This window comes from Silurus meridionalis, chromosome 18 (genome assembly GCF_014805685.1).
Source record: "Silurus meridionalis isolate SWU-2019-XX chromosome 18, ASM1480568v1, whole genome shotgun sequence".
NCBI classification, from domain to species: Eukaryota; Metazoa; Chordata; class Actinopteri; order Siluriformes; family Siluridae; genus Silurus; species Silurus meridionalis.
In genome coordinates, this window is record NC_060901.1 from 4,247,444 (window position 1) to 4,270,946 (window position 23,503).

Sequence of the window (23,503 nt, forward strand, 5' to 3'; positions counted from 1 at the left end):
CCCCAAACCGTTAGCACAAATTTGGAGGCACACAATTGTATAGAAGGTCTTTGGATGCAGTGGCACAAAACCAGCTCCATGATGATATGCTTTACATAGGTTGAAAAGAAAGACCTCCTGCTATAGAGCTCTGAATTCAACCCTAATGAGGTGAAATGAAACACTGACTGCACCCCAGGCCTCCTCACCTACTGTGCCCTTGTGGCTGAATTAGCACAAATCTCCAGAATCTAGTGAAAGATCTACCTAGAAGAGTAGAGCTTATTATAAGGGCAAATGTGGAATGGGTTATTAGACACACATAGCAATCTTTGGGTCAGTTGTCCACAAATCTTTTAGCCATATAGTGTATAGTTTGTTGTTCGTCTTCTTCTTCAAAAAAAGAATAATTCGTTTGGTACATCACTAAACAGCAACACACCAAAGTCAAAAGTTTACCATCAGCACCTGATACCACCAGAAGTAGTAAGACAAAAATGATAGCAAGCAGAGATAAGAAACTGAATTTCAACAAAAAAAAAACCTAAATAAACAGCGTATATCAGATAGCAGTCTGTGTGAATAGCCTGAATGCTAATTAGCACCTTTTAGTGTTTTCACTGACCGGTAAGCAAAGTCCCAGCCTTTTCATTACACAGATCAAATGTATAAAAATAACCTCTTATAACCTCTCATAAGCCTGTGTAGAGTGAATGTTACTCCAATAAAGAGACATTAACTATTAATAACATGCTTTACCTTTCAGTAAACTTTATTATTCATAGTCACCTTTCAGCCGAGTCGTATTTTTTTTAAAAATGTCTCTGCTGCATCATTCACAAATGTAAAGCGGATAATATACATATTATTTTTGATTATTATTTTCTTTAAAATGGTTAGAACAGCAGCTCTCAAGAAATCCTAGAGTCCCTTAAAAGCAGGAGCAACCATTGAACAAGGCAGCAGGAAAAACTGTGTGTGACAATGTGTCTAATCTATAGACTGTACAACTCACAACACTGGTGAACCCATGAAACCAAACACGAATCGATCTCAAAATGCACATTCCATAGCAACTCAGTTTTTCAACGAGACAATCGATCGAGTCCTGCTCGTGAGAATGAACCCGAGATAAATCCAAGCTCCTTACCTTTTTCAGCCGGCCGCTTTTCGTGCCTACATAGGCCAGCGAGTGGTTCTTGTAGACGTAGGCGATCACCGAGGTCATTTTGTCGTTGGACTCGGAGAACAGCGGAATCCCGCGAACCATCTCGGACACCCCGAGTGGGGCGTTCATATCCAACCCACAGAAATTGTCGTCGATGGTCAGGAGCTGGAGAAGGCAAAAAAATTTAAAAAAATGTCACTTAGGTTGAGTTTCAAAATGATGAACATGGTGCTGAGAAAGCAGGGACTTCACACGGGCACACACTCTTTTATTAGAACATCTGCAATTTACAATGATATCGGTCAGTATATAAAATGAGGCCACGAGGGGAATCGGATCGAAGATGATAAGACTCATCACATCAGTTCACTGTGCGTTCTTAAAAAGACATTTTTTCTGAATAAATACCCACGCCAAAAAAAACGTGACGCGGCGTCAGACGACACATAACGAATGAGTAGCGAAGGTAGATTTGGCATGGGGAATGGAATGATTTACAGCTTCTGATAAAGCCGTAACGATTTCATATTGCGACGCACCGCAGATTGATTTCGAAACAGCGCCACCAGGGTTTACACGTGTGGGATAAAATAACAGACAGGATTCCTAGTTATGATCGATGACTTGCCAGCCAATGAGTTTGCGGAATCAGGGGGGCGTGGTCGAGTGCCGGTTTGTGAATGATGGGAGGAGCCAAATGAGTGGTAAGGAGCATACACCCGTAATCAGAGAGCAACAAATAGGAGAAAAAAAGGAACACAGAGCCAAGGCAGATAGAGATGAGGTAGATGCAGATTTAGGTGTGTATGTGCCTCAAAATATTTGGAAAAAAATAAAGCCACATGCCACCAATTTCCACCACAACCATCCATAGACTTGTTTAAGGATGTGAAACGTAGGCCCATTTTGGACAAATGCCAAAATGGTCTGCAACAAAATGTCTTTAATTCGAAATACTTTCTTGAAATGTAATGGATTCCTGAATGTGAATGTACTCAGGATTTCAATGCAATACGTAGATCACCTTCAAAATAGTCCCCCTGCACAGCAATACAGCACTCACAGAGTTTCTACCACTTCTGGAATGTGTTCTAAAGGTCTTATTTTTGAAGCGTGTCAAGCACCTTCTGTGATTCGTGCTGGATATTAACAGCAAGCCGGATCTTCATCTTCAGTAAGAAGACAAAGTCCGCAGGACCCAAATCTGGGGAGTGGGGTGGGAGCTGACGTGAGATCATGTTTTTTCAGGCGAGAAACTCACGTGTGACGAGAGCTTGGTGACACATGCTCAGAATAGCAGACGTGGTAATCATGTGGTCAAAACAGCACCAGTTGCAAAGCTCCCGATGTACACAGGTCTTTTAGCAGACTGACTTATGAAGGTTGGTGCTCCCTGTGACTGTGCATGCAGCCTTGTGCTGCCATCTGTTGGCATGTAACAAAACCTGGAAACATAACATGATGACCACCTGCCTAATATTGTGTTGCTGCCAAAACAGCCTTGACCCCTTCAAAGCATGGACTCCACTGAACCCCTGAAGGTGTGCTGTGATATTTGGCACCAAGGTTATGGACCGGACTTGTTTGTTCAGGACATCCCACATATGCTCAATTGGATTAAGATCTGGGGAATTTGGAGGCCAAGTCAATGCCTAAAATTCGTTGTTGTGCTCATTATCCTGCTGAAAGAAGCCACAGTCATCAGGAAATACCATTTCCATGAAAGGTAATACAGTTTAATAATGATTTTTAAAAAATGATGATTATTATTATTATTGGTTATTGATTTAAAAATTCAATTGACCACGAAATGTGACTGCTGCTTGTTCCTATGAAAAACCCTAACGCTATCCACAGTTATTATATATACAATTATAGCATATATAGAATTTTTTACATTTAATCTAGTCATAATCGTATTGTTTTATAAATGGCCAGCCCTGGTTCCCAGCACCACGCACAAGAAAGGTCTAACACCTAATTAGTGTTAGATTCCACTTCAACGCCACACGCTAATATTCCGAAGTGACAGCGTGCCAAACACGGCGACTCTGTGATGCCAGGTTGTGACAGGAAGCAAGCGGGGCCTGTCATAAATTGCAAAAACAGCCCTTTTGTGTCTGAGCCAAAACTCCCAGGCATGCGCTAAAAACTCAATTACAATGTACAACGTTGTGTTTATCTTAATGGTGACAAAGAGCAATTGCGGACGTCTGCGTGTACGGGAGACGCTCCGGTTGCTCCGGGACCGTGAAGGCGATCCAGGTGCTTCACCAGGCCGTATCGGATCGATTCACAAGTGACCGGTGAGCGCGAGGAGGCTGGTCGGGATGCATCACGGGTGAGGATCTATTTGTCAAACATGATGCTCTTCATTAAGCAAATGGAGTGGCTGAACACGGCTTCGCTGAAATGCCTGTTTATGAGTGATCGATAGAAGAGTCGATTCTGACTGAAGAGCGAGTTAAAAGAGTGAGAGAGAAAAAGAGATAAATGGGGAAAGGAATAAGAAATATCTGACGACGCATATCGGGGTGATTCTATGCATGCGTGTCCTTTCTCCGTACATGTCTGACCTTTAAAAATGTTCTGCTGTCAGCCAAACCCCCGCACATCCATAGACCTGGCAGGCCAGACTAATGGAACTCATTTAAAGCGCCCAGATCTCGCCATCTCACCTTGCTTCGGCGAGATAAAACACCCAGCGTGTGCTGGTTTGGCTGCTCCTTGCTTTGCACACGATGAATCACCAGCCCAATTTTCAAAAAAAGCCTCAATTCCAAATCTCGGACCACATCTTGCTTAGATCAGGAAGAAATCACCGGCATGTGGCGCAAACGAAGTCCAAACCTTGTAAAAAAAAATCTTTTTTTTTTTCCATTTTACATTTTTTACGAATATAGAAAATCCTGTCAATTCAGGATTTGCTGGATGGAGTTGTCATCAATTAGAGACCACTTTGTGCAGCTGGGGATGGTTCCACATTAACTCAATGTTTGGAATGGATTTGGACTGTAATTAATATCAACAGTTTACTAGAATGGGTCAGAACCACGGGTTGCATTTAATCAGCTGTCGCTGCACACCTTAACAATGATGACACTTTAATGTATGGACATTCGGTAATGAGGACGAGGTTCCCTTTTGAGTCCGGTTCCTCTCAAGGTTTCTTCCTCATGACATCCCAGGGAGTTTCTTCCTTGCCACAGGCTCACTCATTAGGACTAAAAGACAGGAGGTGGAGCTGGAGGTAGCAGAGCTGAAGATGTTGAGGGTTTTGTTGGGAGTAATGACGATGGACAGGATTAGAAATAAGTTTATTAGAGGGACAGCGCATGTAGGACATTTTGGGGACAAAGCTGTGGGAGGTGTGATCGAGATGGTTTGGACATGTGCAGAGGAGGGACACGGGGTATATCAGTAGGAGAATGCTAAGGATGGGGCCACCAGGAAGGAAGAAAAGAGTAAGACCAAAGAGGGGGTTTATGGATGTGTTGAGGGAAGACATGCAAAAAGATCTGCTGTAGCGCTCCAACCATATTGACCATGATGAATGTGAACGCTGACTGGGGTTGGGTAAGAGGACAATCTATCTGAAAGGACATGCGGGGGGAAAAAAGGTTGTATGGCAGATTTGAAGTGAGTAAGGGAATGTGTGAACATAGGAGGCATTATTTCTAACTGTGTTCTCCTGTCTGACAGAGACTAATGTCTTTTGGCACCGTGGCTGTGCTAGCAGCAGGCCCGGTCTTGTAACAGGGTGCATAAAGAAACGGCATGGGTGTGGATTCTGGCGCCGCCGCAATATTTTCCGCCGCGCAACGGACACACGCGGTGTCGATCACGGCGTACACGTAGTGTTTTAATCAAATCCACTTCCTTTCTGTCAACCTTTCAGGTCACATGCACACTTTCATTACCTTGGCATGAAAAAAATCGTACAAACACACACACACACACACACACACACACACACACAGAGACACACACAATCTCTCCTCGCGTGCTATCGGCCCACGCCGTCGCGAAAATGACATTCCCGTAATATCCCGGCGCGCCGCGTGTCGCTCTGAGGGTGGCCCTCTAAATTCAGCACCGTAGTTATTTTATCATTTTTCTCAATCTGTCACTCCGCGCGTCCTCCCACCGTTTACGTGGCCTCCCTTCAAGAGGAGGAACACTCTGCTGCATTGTAGCCAAATTCCATGCTGCGCATCGAAAGGTGTAAAAAATACGGAGGCGGATAAAGACTCGGGAGCACAGAGCAACAAGCGAGCCTAAAAGCCTGCTGATCAGAGTGCGGCAGCGTTAGGGTTTTTTTCCCCCTTCATCTGATCTGCTTCCAGATACGCAGAAAGAGACACAAAAAAAGACCGAGAGCAGAATTAGGTCACTTGGACCCAGCTTCCTGCTGTAGGACAAAGGAGTCTCTCTCTTTTTTTTCTCTCTCTTGGTCCCTGGCGCCTCATTGGCCTGGTACGCAGAGCGTTGTCGGAAATCACATGCGCTTTATTCAGGGACGCTCTAGCTTTCGTCTTCTTGGGGACAAAGTGACAGGACGAGCCCGGGTAGTCTCTCGGTGGGGCAGGACTATACAGAGGCCTGTCATAGTGACTCCTTGACCTAATTTCAAACAAATTCCGAGTGTCGCATATTAATACAAATGAGAAATTTGGCATTTGACTATACACACATACACACACACACACACACACACACACGCACACACAGAAAAATTGTTTGTCGCCATATTATTGGTAAACATTAACATTAAAAAAACAACCCTTTTATGAGAGAAGGCAAATGCACTGCAGAATTATTTTGTGTATTTCTGTTTCTGCTTTAATATCATGGTTTCTGAAGGTTTTACCAAGTCAAGACTTTTTAAGACCTTTCTAAGATCAGTAAGAATGAAATTTGTTACCTATAACACAAGATCATCTCTAAACTTCTCTAAAAGTATCGCTAAACGTTCACCTGCCCATAACGGAAAAAGTTAAATCCGTTTTACGCATGTGATACAATCAGAAAGCGATTCGCACCAACAACAGGAAGCTGATTGGCTGTTGCATGTTGGTCTCGTTTGCAATTCAGAGAAAAAAAAACTAAAACACTATGAAAACAACAAAAATGTAATGAAACATTCAGAAGTGCTGCATTGGCATTACATTGAGCACGAAAGTTGCCGTTACATGGACATCGGAAAATTAAGACTTGTTTATAATTATTTAAGAACAGCAAGATTAATACTTTTTTAAGCCTAAAATGTAGATTTTATTTTATTTTTTTAAACTCTAAGGAAACCCTAATATATAAGCCTTAAATATGTTTTTTAATGTTTAGATGTGTCCGCTACTTGTAGGATCCCCGCCCCTTATGCAGGAAGCTCCGCCCACTGGATCTACAGCAGCAAGAAGTAAGCTTATATCATTTTACTTTCTTTTTATTTATTGTTTTTAAGCTTGTCATATGGTAATTTTGTTTGTATTTTTTGGTGAAAAAGCAACATTCCTTCTTTTTGTGGACATGCTACTTAAAATTCTGACCAATCAGATTTCAGGATTTAAGAGTTCGCACTATGAAATGTTAGTAAATTATTAGTCTGTGAATTTCTCTCTGGGAGAAATGAAGTTATCGATCATCTTTTATAATCGGTTACATTTTTTTAAAAATTTGCTTGTGGCAATTGTAATTCATTGTTGATAACGGTGCGATCTTTCCTTTACTTTCGAGTTTACGGACACTTTCAGTCGAGTCCATTCCTTCAACTTTCTCTTCGGAATCAAACCGAGCTGCTCGCAAAACAACTAGAAAATGATAAAAGCGCAAAACCCAAAGACTAGGCAAGCAACCTGGGACGACTCGGAGACGTCTGAAACAGCCTCTCAGAAAAACCCATTCCCAACAATCGTATAATTACCCTTTCAAATGCGCTCCCCCTTTTTTTCACGCTCAAATAATATTGCACACAGAGACTGTTGTTAGCAACAAAGACGTCGCATCCCACAAGTCTCTTCTCCGTGTTCGACGTAATTATATCAACACTCAATTATCACGCAACACAAGCCCTCGTGAGCCCCAAGAAGAGCTGAATGCGCTGATGATTGCTTCTCAGACGCCATAAATAAATAAAAGCCCAGAAGCTCAGAAAGGGGGCCGGACGGCGGATGATGGGATGAAAGGATAAAAGGATCGCTTCTTTTATTTGTTTCACTGTGTCTGCGATCTGTTCTGCCGGCTGATCCGTACTGGCCTCCATCAGGCCTGCGTGGTGGATGAAGCACAAGCTCGAGACGGGATCTCCATACTGACTCGGGCATCTGCTGTGAGAGCGAAACAATCCGTGCGCTACTGTATGTTAAGCTCGCAGATCATTAGATTCCTGAAAACACCGGTTTGCCTGTCCTCTGGAACGTCTTGTTACTTTGACGATACGATAATTTGATATTAATATATCACAATATCACGATATACAATATCTCTTATGGAGATATCATTTAAATTTTTTTAATAATTAATTCTTAATTAAATTTTTAAATAACTACAATCTCACCTCAAGCATCTGAAAAGATTTTGTTCTTTGAAAAAATTTTTTTTACTATTTTTTGTGAATAAATAAATAAATATTTTTTGTTAAATATTAATACTTTATTTAAAAACCTTTTAAATATACCAATATATCATTATTATCATTATATATATTTGATTCAAAACTAATTTTGAAAATAATGTTTATTTATTTATTTATTTATTTATTATAATTTTTAAGTACAGCTCGATACAAATTGTGTCTTGTAGAAGTTTCACTATATGGACAAAGGAACTGGAACAGATACAGGAGCATGAAATTTTCCCTTCACCCTGCTGCCTAAAAGCAAAACAGCTGTCTCCTGGTCGATCTGTGAAAGCGAGACTTCCGAGGCCTCTGGATGTAACAGAATGAGGACTAACACACACTCGAGAGCCTGAAGAGCATCGAGGGATGAGTCACGAGCTGTAGCCGGCCTCATGACATTTTCCTGTGAGTTGCTCGAGGAAGAAAAGGGAAGCTCTTCTCTGAGAAGACGTCTATCTCATCGCACCACATGCTGTGTCAAGGCCGAATTAGCATCGCCAGATATCATGGTGGCCTTTACCGGGAAATACCAACGGCGTGGAATTCTACCGAACGTCATGGGAGAAGATAAATGCATGCGTTGAAGTGTGGAGGGGACCAACCATGGAGAATCATCAAGCTGTTAAACTTTAAGACTTTTTATGTGGATGAGAGAAAGACAAGAGCGGCTCACTATTACACCACCACCGTGACTTGGTTCTTGATATGACATGATGACAGGATGTGATTGGATTCATTTCTTTCAGAAGTCCGAGAGAAACATGAGGAGAAAAATAATTTTCCAGAACTGCTATATGGACTTTATGAAACCATGCTGCTGCTCACAGATGGTCATCTCTCATTCTGGCTTCCACTACTCTTTCCCATAACTTCATGGTGTGACTGATCAACTTTATTTCCTTGTAGTTACTGCAGGTCTGCACATCTCCCTTATGCTTAAAGATCGGTACCAGCACACTCCTTCTCCATTCCTCAGGCATCCTCTCACCTTCCAGAATCCTGTTAAACAATCTGGTTAAAAACTCCACTGCATCTCTCCTAAACATCTCCATGCTTCTACAAGGTACTTCCTCTCATTTTTCTCTTTCATCAGCTGCTCAAATACTCCATCATCTAAACACACTCTCCTCACTAGTCAACACATTTCCATCTCCATCCTTTATCGCTCTAACTTGCAGCACATCCTTCCCAGCTCGGTCCCTCTGCCTGGCCAATCGCTACAAATCCTTTTCTCCTTCCTTATTGTCCAACATCTCCTACAGCTCCTCATATGCCTTTTCCTTAGCTTTCACCACATCCCTCTTTACCTGCTGCCGCATCTCCCTGTACTCCTGCCTACTTTTCTCATCACACATTGTCAATCCCAATTCTGTTTCTCCAACCTCTTTCTCCTTATGCTCTCCTGCACTTCCTCATTCCACTACCACGTCTCCTTGTCTTCCTTTCTATTTCCAGATGCCCCTGTCTGACCTCTTCCCTGAATCTCATACTACAGTCTTCCTCATTCAGTTTCCACCATCTTATTCTTCTTTCAGTCCTCACTCTCCTCCTCTTCTTCTTCACCTCCAAAACCATCCTACAGACCACCATCCGATGCTGTCTAGCTACACTGTCCCCTGCCAACACCTTAGTCTCCAATCTCCTTCAGGTTGCATCTCCTACATAGAACATAGTCCACCTGTGTGCACCTTCCTCCACTCTTATACGTCACCCTATGATCTTCCTTCTTTATAAAATATGTTTTCACCACTGCCATTTCCATCCTTTTAGCAACATCTACCACCATCTGCCCTTCCACATTCCTCTCCTTAAAACCATACCTACCCATCACCTCTTCATCACCTCTGTTCCCTTTACCTACATGCCCATTAAAGTCTGCCCCAATCACCAATTGTTCATTCCTAGGTTCACCTTCTACCACTTCATCTAATTCACTCCAGAATCTTTCCTTCTCCTCCATCTCACAGCCAACTTGTGGAGCATAGGCACTGATGACATTTATCATCATCCCTTCAACTTCCACCTTCACAAATATTATCACCCTATCAGAAACTCTCTTCATCTCCACTACACTCTCACTTAATCTTCCTTCAGAATCACCCCTACACAATTTCTCTTTCCATCCACACCATGATAAAACAGTTTAAACACCTCCAATGTTCCTGGTCTTACTTCTGTTCCACTTGGTCTCCTGAACACACAACATATCTTCTGTTCTCCTCTCCATCATATCAGCTACCTCTCTCCCTTTACCAGTCATAGTACCAACATTTAAAGTACCAACCCAAACCTCCACTTCTCTTTCCCTGCCATCTCTGTAGACGTCTTCCTCCTCTCCTTCTCCTCATTTGGCCAACAGTAGCACAATTTCCACTGGTACCCTGTTGGCTAATGATACCTGTGGCAGTCATTGGTAACCCGGGCCTCGACCGATCCGGTATGAAATTCTGGGTCGTGATCAACATATTTGATGTTTTACGCTGGATGCCCTTCCTAACGCAACCCTTCCCATTTTCCGGGCTTGGGACCGGAAGGGCACTGGTTTGTGCAACCATAATGGCTGGGTTTGGAATTTACACACAATTCATTTATTTATTTAATTAATTTTTTTTAAGTTGTTTAGTGGTGGTCGAGCTGTAATTAAAAAAATAAACGTCATTTCATTAGTTAAAAAAAGTAATGTTTATTTGGATTTCTTTTTTTAATAATTTGTTTAATTCTTTTAAATATTTTTGCAAAGCACAATTTAGTTTTTAATTTAATGTCCAGTTAAAATATTTTTAACTTTTTATTTTTTTATAAATTTTTTTGCAAAGCACAATTTAGGTTTTTTTATTTAAAAAATTGTTCAGTGGTAAAAAAAAAAAATATATTTCTATTTTTATAAAATATATACAATAAACTATAACATTTACGTTTCACACAGTTACATAATCATATACTTAAATGCTTGTTTTTTCTCATAACATGAAATCGTGTTATAAGTCGTCCAAATCGCCACAACCTGCATGTTAGACATAACATGAGAAATAAAGAAATAAACGCAAAGCCAACAAGAAAGAGCTCATGATACCCCCAGGGCCACGTCCACTCCTCACCGAGACGTTTAAAGCGACTGCTGACTGACTGATGATAAGCATGAAACGGTTTTTCAGGTGATTTACGACCTTTGCTTCTGTAATTACATACAGCCACATAGGTAATGAGCTCAATAAATCCAGAGAGAGACTTTAACAAAAACAACAAATTAAAGTCAATGCACATTACAAATCGTAAATCCTTCGAATCCGTTCTCATGAAGGTTAAAAAAATCAAAGTTAAAGTGGATTTGTGAATTATTTATCAATTTGTGCAGGGTCAGCTACTACCAAGTTAGCGAATGAAAATGAAATGTTTTCAACGCAGAACTAATTTTTTAATTGTAATTATAATAACACATTTTTAAATAATGATTTAATGTTTTTAAAAAAATTAACAAAAATTACAACTTCTGCTTTATGTGTAAATTCTGTACGTTCTGTATTTTAATGTATTTCAATTTCTACTAATAATTTTTTTATTAATTTCTATTATTTTATTTTATTTTTATTCTTTATATTATTTATTCTTTGTATTCTTTGTATTCTATTTTCTTTATTGTATTGCTAGCTAACCTGTAGCTAGACCAATCACAAACATCACAAACAATTCTGCTAAATGCAGTTTAAGAGTTTATCAGTAAAAGTCAATACGGTTTACTAGACTGAACAAGTCCTGCAAAATATCTAAGCTACAAGAATGATATTTTTTTTCCCCACAGCTACACGAATCATCTCTGAGTGTTTGTGAAAGAAAAAGAAAAAAACCCACACAAACATTATCTAATTATCTAAAAATATCATATCGCCTTTTCTTGTAAATAATGCATAGTTATATCATTTAGATGAGCAATATGAAGCGATGAAAAAGAGACAGAGTAATAAAGCGAGAGAAAGAAAGAGAGGGAAGATACACTATAATGAAGAAAGAAAGAAAGAAAGAAAGAAAGAAAGAAAGAAAGAAAGAAAGAAAGAAAGAAAGAAAGAAAGAAAAATAAATATGTAGTGAATGGGAGAGAAAAGAAAAGTGAAGGGAGAAATAGAAAGGGGAACACAGAGTAAGATGAAGCAATGAGAGAAAGAGACAGTAAAATGAAATGGTGGGTAGAAACAGAAAAGAGAAAAGATGAGTGACTGGAGAATGAAGAACCCTAGAGAGAAAATAGAGAAGTAAAGAAAGAGAGTAAAGCTAGTGAGATGAAGTGATGGGAAGATAGACAGAAAAGAGAAATAAAAGAGAGAAAGACAAACAGTAAGATGGAGTGATGGGAAGAGAGACATGGAAGAGAAATAAGAGAGATAGATGGAGAGTAAGATGGAGTAATAGGAGGAGACCAAAAAAGAGAAATAAAAGAGAGAAAGACAGCTAGTAAGATGGAGTGATAAAAAAGAGACAGAAAAGAGAAATAAAAGAGAGATATACAGCTAAAGAAGATGGAGTGATGTGAAGAGAGACAGAAAAGAGAAATAAGAGAGAGATCTAAGAGATAGTAAAAAAGTAGCAAGCAGGATTTTCAGTGCACTCCATGAGGGAATGAGAGAAAGAGAGAAAGAGAGAAAGAGTGCACTGCTGCATTCCCCTCATTCCTAACCTCATGCTATTTCCCCCCTCTCTCGCCTCACATTCTTCTTTTTCTGCTGACACAAGGAACCCAGGCAGCAAGTGCCTTCCTTTAATAGGTCAAATGTCCCCTCAATATGATCTACGAATGTGTCCAGGCCTCTGCTGTCGAGCGTTTCATTGTGCACTCGATTTTCAAAAGCACTCCAGGAAGATTCTCCTCTCGAAACCAAAGCCGGTTTACAGAAACATGCCGGGGTGCTTGAGGTGGAACATCACATTTAGTCTCAGCCACTACGGCTCTTGAGAATCCATCCCGAAGCTGGAAGCATCTTAATCCGGACCGCTTCGTTTACTACGGAGAGGCATGGAGACTTACAGTTTACGAACAATGGATGCCGTTTATCAAATTGGCCGCAGATGAAAACGGAAACTGTTCACAAGTGCAGATGCAGCGTGCGTTAGAGAGTTGCTCGTTAATTCGAGTTACTACACGGAGGTTCGATCAACTAATATTCATCGCTCAATAGAAATCGGTTGGTTTTGAGGTGGAACTCGAGAAGCAGGAAGTGGGAACTATGGCATTTGCTTATCTCTATGTTTTTGAGCTACAAACTGGGAACTAAGAGTGTGTGTGCCTTCAGGTTCCGCTTTTGTTATTAATAATCTCATATTTATTTTCGTTGTTAAAAAAAAAAAATAAAGAGGTCAGAAAGGAGAAAATAAAGCAGTAATGTGTGTGTGTGTGTGTGTGTGTGTGTGTGTGTGTGTGTGTGTGTGTGTGTCACGTGTTTTGTGGCCGAACTGTTAGAAGCGACATCTCTTTCACCGTTTAGTAGTCATTTCTTTCCTTTTTCTTTTTTTCCTTATAAGGAATTTTGTGAGATGTCACATAGTAAAGAGAAGTTAAGGGAGAGAGACAAGCAGAAATAGAGTGAGAAACAAAAAGAAAGCAAGAGAGGCATGAAGGGAAAGAACGACAGAAACAAAGAACAACAGCAAGATAAGGCAACAGGAAAAGAGATAGAAAATAGAAGAGAAAGAGAGGCAGTAAGATAAAGTGATGGGAAGAGAGACAAGAAGGAAAAGAGACAGTAAGATGTTTGAGGAAAGAGAGACTGTGGGGAAAAAGTGAAGCAAGAGAAAAGATGAAGCGATATAAAGAAGGAGAAAGGGAGAGAATTCATTAAAATGAAGTGATAGGGAGAGAAAGAGAGAAGAAGTGAAGAGAGAACAAGAGTGAGATAAAGTGAGAAAGGAGAGAGACAGTACGAAAAAGAGAAAGATAAAGTGATGGGGAGAGACATTAAGATGAAGTCATGGGGAAAGCGATCAGGAGAGGCAATGAAAGATAAAAAGGTTGAGAGGAAAGAAAGAAAGAAAGAAAGAAAGAAAGAAAGAAAGAAAGAAAGAAAGAAAGAAAGAAAGAAAGAAAGGATGAATGAATGAACGAACAAACGAAAGAAAGAAAGAAAGAAAGAAAGAAAGAATGAATGAACGAAAGAAAGAAAGAAAGAAAGGATGAATGAATGAATGAACGAACAAAAGAAAGAAAGAAAGAAAGAAAGAAAGAAAGAAAGAAAGAAAGAAAGAAAGAAAGAAAGAAAGAAAGGATGAATGAATGAATGAACGAACGATCAAACAAACAAAAGAAAGAAAGAAAGAAAGAAAGAAAGAAAGAAAGAATGAACGAACAAACGAAAGAAAGAAAGAAAGAAAGAAAGAACGAAAGAAAGTAAGAAAGAAAGAAAGAAAGAAAGAAAGAAAGAAAGAAAGAAAGAAAGAAAGAAAGAAAGAAAGGATGAATGAATGAACGAACGAACGATCAAACAAACAAAAGAAAGAAAGAAAAGAAAGAAAGAAAGAAAGAAAGAATGAATGAACAAACGAAAGAAAGAAAGAAAGAAAGAAAGAAAGAAAGAAAGAAAGAAAGAAAGAAAGAGAAAGAAAGAAAGAAAGAAAGAAAGAAAGAAAGAAAGAAAGAAAGAAAGAAAGAAAGAAAGAAAGAAGAAAGAAAGAAAGAAAGAAAGAAAGAAAGAAAGAAAGAAAGAAAGAAAGAAAGAAAGAAAGAAAGAAAGAAAGAAAGAAAGAATGGGAAAGGAAAGAGAGAGACAGTAAAATTATGCAAAAGGAAGAGAGGAGGAGGAAGAAAATAGAAATAAGCAGAGAGAAAAACCAGAAAGAAACTGAGACAGTAAAATGAAGTGATGGCGATACCGAGAAAAAGAGTAGAAATTGGGAAGAAAAGAAAAAAACGACCATACTGTATTTTTCTGTCTTTGTTAATATGCTTTACCTTTTATGGAACTTTTATACGCAACATGCAAATCAGCACAATCAGCTCAGTGTGTGTAAACGGGGCAGGAGTCTGGATGGTGTTTTGGTCTGGTCAGTTCTTTTATATGCAAATATCAGACAAAGTGCAGGTGAGAAATATTTCCTGGAGGCCTGGAAACATTAAAGATGTGCGCGAAAACCGCTTTCAGATCTCGGCCTTGACGTTCTTGCCAATCTCGTACCCAGTGGGAGCATGAATTCTCCTACTGTGGCATCTACAATAACATGGCTCACAATCTGAAAGTGTGAACAGCTTCCAAAACTATGCTGTTTTAACAACTGAAATGCAGGAGAGTTTTTCAGACAAGGCTTTGATATTGTATGTTGTGATAGAAGAGTATCTGTGAGAGTGAAAGGGAAAGTTTATAGGACTGTGGTGAGACCTGAGATGTTGTATGGATTAGAGACAGTGGCATTGAGTAAAAGACAGGAGGTGGAGCTGAAGGTAGCAGAGCTGAAGCTGCTGAGATGTTCATTGGGACAGCGCATGTAGGATGTTTTGGAGACAAGGTGAGGGAGGTGAGATTGAGATGGTTTGGACATGTGCAGAGGAGGGACATGGCGAAAATCGGTAGGAGAATGCTGAGGATGGAGCCACCAGGAAGGAGGAAAAGAGGAAGACCAAGGAGGAGGTTTATGGATGTGGTGAGGGAAGACATGCAGGGAGTTGGTTTGAAAGAGGCAGATGTAGAGGACAGGGGGGTATGGAGACGGATGATCTGCTGTGGCACCCCCTAATGGGAGAAGCCAAAAGATCAAATAAAGACATCACGGATGCATGTTTTTGGACACCAGAGCATTACTTTTACCCCAGCTGGCAGACACCTTAATCCAGACCGACTTACATCTAAGCAGTTGAGGAACAAGGGCCTTGCTCAAGGGCCCAGAAGTGGTGGTGCTTGGATTTTAATTCATGACCTTCTGATCCAGAGTCAAAGACTTTAACCACAGCTCTACAACCTCCAGCTAAGATTTGTATGTGATGTTTAAACATTTGATTGCACATTTGCTCTTATTATAACCTCCATTCTTCTGGGAAAATGTTCCACTAGATTTTGTGGAGATTTGTTGAGATTCATTATTCACATTCATCACGTTCAATAGGGTTGAGGGTCAGAGCATCAAAGTAGGCCACTCAAGATCTTTCACACACTTCCAATCAATGTAAAGCAGATCTTCATCGAGCTGGATTTGTGCACAGCCGCATTGCCATGCTGGAACAGGTTTGAGTCTCCCGGTGAAGGGAAAGTAAATGAAAAATTCCATGCTACCGCGTCCAAAGACCTCGTATACAATTGTGTGCCTCCAACTTTGCGCTAGGTCTGAAGAAGAACCACGTATAATTAAGCGCTCGGTCGGTTATAAACACGTAGATACATTTCAAAGACGATGTTCATTGGCGGAGTGTAATTATGACGAGAAACGAGCCGTTGTGTACAGTGATGGAGATGTAAACAGAATGTGTGTCTGCCTGACAGAGAGATAACTTCATTACAGCAATCTGACTGGGGGAAAAAAAACATGGACCGAGGTAGGCGTCTGGCTGCTTCTTATGTGTGTGTACACTCATATTTACACTGTCTGTCAAGTTGTGTGTGTGTGTGTGTGTGTGTGTGTGTGTTTGTCTATATGCATATTCTTCTGTACAGCAGGGCTGCCCTGAAGAGCAGCAGGGTCGCTGCACCGCACTTTAATTGGTGGAAAAACACATCATGATTAAAGAGATGAAGGGACAGTAGTGGAGGAGAGAGCGAGAGAGAGAGGGGGAGGCAGGCAGGCAGAGCATGAGTTTGAGAAGCAAAAAAAGTGGCATGATGAGGAAGAGAAAGATAGAAAGAGAGCGGGAGAGAGAGAGAGAGAGAGAGAGAGAGAGAGAGAGAGAGAGAGAGAGAGAGAGAGAGAGAGAGAGAGAGAGAGAGAGAGAGAGAGAGAGAGAGAAACTAAGCAGAAAAGAAGAGAATTGGAAACAGAAGCAATGGAACGGAGAGATCGAAAACAAAAGCGAAAAAATTACAAAACAAGTGATAGGGAGGGAAAAGATGGTGAAGAGGGGAGGAAAAAGAAGAAGTGACAAGATAGAGACAATAAGATGGGAAATAGGGGCAAACAAAAGGAGAAGTGATGAGGAGATGGTAGCGATGGAGAAGAAGAGGGCAGAAAAAGAAGTGATAAGAAAGAAAGAGAAAAGGAGGGAGAGGAAAAGGAAAAGGAGTAGTGATGTTGGAGAGGAGGTAAGGATGGAGAAGAGGGGCTAGAGAAAAGGAGAAGTGATGAAGGAGAGAGGGATAAGATGGAGAAGAAGGAAGAGAAAAGAGAAGTGATGAGGGAGAAGGGAAAGATAGAGAAGAGGGGAAAAAGAGAAGTGATGAGGGAGAGGGGTAAGATGGAGACAAGGGAAGAGAAGAAGAGAAGTAATGAGCAAGAGGAGTAAAGATGGAGAAGAGTGGAAGCAAAAAAGAGAAGTGATGAGGAATAGAGGAGAAAATAAGGAATAAGAAATAAAGGCAGTGAGATGAAACAATGAGGAAGAGAAAATGGGGAGAGAGAGAAAAAGAAAGACAGACAGGGAAAGAGAGCGAGACAGTGAGTGATTGTGGACCAAACCAACACACACACACACACACACACACACACACACACACACACACACACACACACACACACACCACAGCTGTTTTATTAAAACACAGTGTTGCTCATTTATTCATAAAAAATCTTATAGTCAGTTATTGATCTGAACTGAACTGATGCAGTGGGAACAAATTTGGACGAGGGACGTGATCACAACAGTACCTGAGGTGAGCCTGTAGGACGAACTCTGTTTGGTATTTTGTCTTCGGCGAGACGGAATAAATAGAAATCAGTTTGCTGTAATGCTGTTATTACACCTCCTTCTCCTTATTCTCCAGCTCTTTATTTCCTACTTCTACTCTTCTTTATTCACATTTCAAAACTTTTCCATATTCTCGTACATTACACAGTATCTAAAATGCTAATCATACGCAGGGCACATTAGTTGCTATAGTAACTACACAGCGGCAAGGTAAACAGCATTATTCCTTTCATATAATGAAAGTTTCAAACATTTGTGAGGAAACAACCACCAAAAAGGCTGAGATCAATAAGAGCACGAGTTTTATCCATTTACAGTTACAGTTATAATGTTATGGAACATCCACAAATAAGATCCTATAATATACCAATATCAATATCAATATATATATATATATATATATATATATATATATATATATATATATATATATATATATATATATATATATATACTGTATATATAAATAAAAATATTTGTGCATTTTATTGACAAAATATTATTGGAGACTCCTTCCACAAAAGCCAAACTACCTGCATTGTATTTTATATACAAATGCAACAACATACTCAAACTGGAGACTCCTTCCATAAAATGTAAATTACATATAAATGCATTATAAACAAATGCAACAAAATACTGACACTGGAGACCCCAACAAAATATAAATTATCTGTTTTATAGACAAAGAACAAAACACTCAAACTGGAGACTCCTTCCACAAAAAAAATACATTTTAATTAATTAAAATTGTATATACAAATGCAACAAAATACTGACATTGGAGACTCCTACAAAATGCAAATTACATATGCATGCATTTTATATCCAAATGCAACAACATACTCAAACTGGAGACTCCACAAAACCAAATAAGCTGCACGTTTTAAAGACAAACGCAACTAAATACTGAAACTGGAAACTCCTTCCACTTCTCCTTTTTCCACGCAAAAAACAACACATTTTCGAATGCAAAATACCAATTACGCATATTATACTAATAATTAGTGTCTACACTAATGTACTTTACACACGCTTTAACGAAAGACACGTTACACGCGGTATTTTGGGAATAGCCTGACACTGCATTCTTCCGCTATTACTGCGTGTGTGTGAGACTGAGGAATATGTCCTTATTATTTTCTGATGTTCATTTCTAAGTTTCCTAGACTAACCCATAACGCTGTTGCCAAGAATAATAAAAAAAAGTACGAGTTTTGGAAACCTGTCTGTGCTTATATGATTTCTGTTGCAACTGGAGTTAGCGAGCTCTCCCTTCACCCAGACTCAACGCGTTACAACGGCTTGTATCTAAACAGTAGCCGACCAAGAAAGTCATTGTTCACTGTCTTCCTCCTTCCTTTCACAACTATTTCTCTTGAGAGTTTATCTTTTAGCATCGTCGTGCATTTAAAAAAAAAGTTTTTTCTCCCGAAGCCGTGCAGCTCAGAACACAGGTGAGGTGCGTTTTTTCGAATTCCGTTCGGAAATGTCATTGGTCTAATGATAAGTTTGTGAAACCGGTAAAAACCCAGGAAAAATTCATAAATTAGGGTTCAAAACGTGGGAAAAAAGTAGCGGCTTATATTCCGAAAAATACGGTATTTTATACACCACTGTCTATCCTGAGGGAAGCTTTGAAACAGCAGAATAAGAAATGTTTATCCAGACCGCCCTGCTCACTCCGCCTGTGACCTTGTGGTTATAAGATTAAGCTTGCGCAAAACTGGGCTTCAGAAGCATCTCCAGACCCTTCATTCGTTTTCTCCTCTCGCTTTCATCCGTTGCACTTCGTTTCCTCTTAGACATGTAACCGTAAGTGAGAGCTTAAATTCGAAAACAAGTAAAGCCAGAGCGACATATACGAGCGCAATCCTTTCCCTTTATGCATTATTTAAGCGGCGGTTCATCCGAGACTAACAGGATCTGCTGGTTGTAAAAAAACGTACCCCTGTGATAACGGTGAACGCCGGCGATCACGCGATCGCTTCAGCGTTCCCCTGCTTGTGTCACTTTGTGCTTTTTATATTGTCACACAACACATTCCCACTGCAGAATCCACTCAAAAAAAAACAAAAAACGGTTTTGTTTAGCAGAGCAGTGCAGCTGGGAAATCAATGTCTTTTTAGAAATTTGTGTGTGTGTGTCTGTGTGTCTGTGTGTGAGTGTGTGAAAGAGAAAGAGTAGTACATAAGAAAGCAGCTCAGTAAGGATCAGTAAGACAAGTAAGTAACGCAATACTTTAATTGACAGCATGTCGAACATCTTCAACTCCTCGTTTCTTAATTAATTCTTCATCTCAAAGCATTTTCTTCAAACTGAGCTAATTAGAAACATTTGGTTTCTAGAGTCATAATGTTCTTAAGTCCGATCCTTAAAGTTTCAACGATTACATACAGTATTCATACAAAGCACCAAAGATCATAAGGAATAAGTTTAAACTACAGCATTAGGACACCTGACTTTTTTTCAACTATGTGTGCTTCTTCTCCGAAATGTTACCAAAAAGCTTTTGGAGACCCAAAACCTGTTTCAGGATGGCAATGCCAATGGGTTGGAAGTGTGTGGAAGATCGTAAGTGGCCTGCTACAGAGAAATGCTCTCATCCCTATTGAACATGATGAATGTGAAAGCTCCTGCACCCCAGGCCTCCTCTTGATTTTGCTCACACCTTTGTGGCTGAAGGAGCACAAATTTCCACAAAATCTAGTGGAACGCCGACCCATAAGAGTGGGCGATATTATAACAGCAAATGGGGACTAAATGTGGAACGGGGTGTTCAAAAACATGCTGAGGGGTCCACAAAGGTGTCTTTCGTGTATTTTTATTGTATATTAAAATATTCCTGGGGTGTTTAGCGATTGTGGTGCTAATTTCCTCAAGCAGTGTTACAGTATACCACTGAGAGGTTAGCGCTAGTCACACTTATTATTGCTAGCACAGCTACAGCGATGGTACAAACAGTGTCAGAGATTTCAAGCTTAAGCAACTAATTATGTTATTTATTGTAGAATAATTAAAACTGTAGATGTAGTGCAAATGTTACTGCAATTTGCTCCAATCCAAAGTCCCAGAATGCAATTGCAGCTACACAACAGTGTTCCTATCATCTGGTTAGTGATCCATGAGATTAGCTTAATGATGGAATCAGCATGAAAGTTGACTCGGTAGAGGCTGATATGTTTGAGCCTAAAGTACATATGAAGAGATGAGTGAGCGGGACAGACGAAAGGATTTAATGCGACTCTGCATCCTTGGGATGAAGACAGAGCTAATTTTGGAGATCACTTAATAAAAGTACAGCTAGTTATAATGCTAATACGTTTAGTGCATTAGTACTTCCTTGGTGAAGCTAATCGTTGTGCATTCCTTCACACCATCACGTAAACCATTTTCTGAATTAGAATTAGAATCTTAATGATGGCAATCATCAAGAATCAGGGTAGAAAGGGGAGATGGCGGAGTTGCAAGACGGCATCATGTGTTAAATCGTGTGTTTTTAGCTCGCCGTTTGCGCCCTGAGCTTTTAAAATTCCTCTAGAAATGAGATCATGTGATCCGTTGCTCTAGCATGGGCCCTCGGATCTAATTTGTTTTGGGTCGCCTTCTTCCCACCCCAATCAAACACGTCTGCCAGGCCTTGAGCGGGAAAGCTGGTAGCCATAGTTACAGCAGGCGGAGAAGCAAGCCATTTATCTCCCAGCCCTCAGTGACGCCTGCTTTCTAATTTATGCCGCAGTGGCCATACTGCAGCGCGTGCTGAAATGGCACCATTCCTCCACACATACACCTCCCTCCCTCTCGGTCTCGCATCCCACACTTTTCCCAGACAGAGCTCTAGCACCCTGTCTCCGATTTATCTGGTGTGCATGTGCATTTAGATCTAGGTGTATGTGCATCTCTCGGCGTGTCTCTCTCTCTCTCTCTCTCTCTCTCTCTCTCTCTCTCTCTCTCTCCGTCTATCTCGATCTCAGATCCACATCCCACACTTTTCCCAGACAGCGCTCTAGCAGCATGATTTATCTGGCTGCATATGTGCTATGAACACTTTTACGTGTGCACGTGTGTGAAGGTATGTGTGTCTCGTCGGTGTACATGGGCACATAAGGTTTGACGATTCACCTTCCACAACAATCTTCACACTAACAAAATGACTACAGAATCACTAATCGCCATCAGTGCACTGCTGTTGGGAGTAATTTACCCACTCATAGCTCCAGTATATATCTAACACCCCGCCACTGTTACCCCCAGGCCCCAATGCTTCACACCACCCCAAAGAGTAGAGAGACTAATAAGTGTGCGTTAAACCTGGCCCCGGTGGTTTTTACGTCTTAATGAGCGATCCATTACATCAGCAGAAAATGAAAAGATAAATTCTAGCCATGGCCGGCATTCAATGAAATGCCACTACAATAATAGATTGACTCATGGAGGAAGGCAATTTTGCATTTCGGGTTGTTTGGCATCTATCAAATGGGCTAATGGAAAAATTGCAACCTCCAATAAGCACCTTAGATGATTTTTTTTTTAAAGGACTGGCATTGACTTTAACCTTGTTTTCTAGAGTGAGACGGCGAGAAATCGAATCAAAAGATTTATTACATTTTGTGCAGGTTTTATCTGAATCATAGCAGAAAAACACTTTAGTCCACATAAATATCATAGACACTGGGAAACATCTGAAATACTAGAATAATTGTAAATATTACCAGCTGTCCTACAAATGGACACATATCAGGTTCCCTGTAATCAAATCCTGGATATGTTAAAAGAGGCCGCTAAGAGGAAAAAATTTAGCATCATCGAAATGAATGCCAGCGAGATATTTTTATTATTTTTAGGCTTAAGCGATTATCCAAAAAAATTGTCTGTGGATTGTAACAGTATTAGAATAATCCAACATGAGTGCCTCAGGGGTGGTATAAGCAATGGTTATCAAATTCGACAGACAACAGTAATTATCTGTCTGTATATATCGCCAGAGATAAGGCTGGTAAATGGTACTGGATTGGCTTACCGCACTGCTGCAGGGAATATCCTTCACTTTGAGCCAGGCCAGATCCAGCGTGCCCTCGCCTTTGTAACAGGACTGCAGCCTGTCTTTAATTCTCTCATTGATCTCCTTCAGGGCAAACACGCACAAGGCGGACTCTTGAGATGTTTCCTTTGGCCGCCTCTTCTGGCCTTTGGAAAACACGGCATAAAGGATGTCATCGTCAGGTCCCACACCCAACGAGCGAGCAAGAATGGCACCCGCCTTAGACAAGTAGGCCGCCTGAAGAAGCCGATACTCCACACCGCCCTTTACACAACCAAGGGGGACCTCTACGTACGAGTTGAATGCCGTGTCGTCCTTGCAAAGTCGAACCAGTTTGGAAGTAAACACCTGTTCACGGTTGGCAGAAGATGAACCCGTCGCTGGACCACCACCCATCTCTGGCTGGAGAGTCAGAAAGTAGACAAAGTTGCCACTTGCAAAGCCGTACACATAGTATATGTCAAAATCAGGCACCACGGTAAAAGTGTCTGATGGGATCTTGATCATTGAGGCCACAAACTCATCATGGAAGACGTAGGCGAACATGCCATCCTCCTCTGAATTGCGCGCCAGTTTGCGACTCGAGATGGTTGGGAAGTACTCGGGCCTCCCGTCTACCGCCGTGGCCACAAACAGCTTGTCAGGGGAAGAGTCGCCGTAAGACACAATGACGCCAAAAACTGAGTCGCTCTCATTGACGCCTGAGAGGTAATGTTCTTTTTTGTGATAGGGCTCTCCAAGTTTAAAGAGGTCGTCCAGGCGAAGCAGCTTGCAAATACCCTGGTAGAGACTCCCACAGGCTAGCAGCCGGTTTGCTCTGTAGTCAATTAGGAGCATTTTGTTGACGTTGTTGGTTAGTGTCAGCGCCTCGCTGCAGGGCTGCACAATCCG

At 40.7% G+C, this 23,503-nt stretch overlaps 1 protein-coding gene across 1 annotated transcript in view; it reads right to left on the reverse strand.

Moving 5' to 3' along the window:
* Positions 1 to 23,503, reverse strand: part of plxna4 (plexin A4) — a 317,143-nt gene that overhangs the window by 264,169 nt on the left and 29,471 nt on the right. Inside the window, 2 exon segments of the mRNA XM_046872953.1 lie at positions 1,130 to 1,312; positions 22,592 to 23,502. Of these exon segments, the coding sequence (XP_046728909.1) occupies positions 1,130 to 1,312; positions 22,592 to 23,502 (1,094 nt within the window).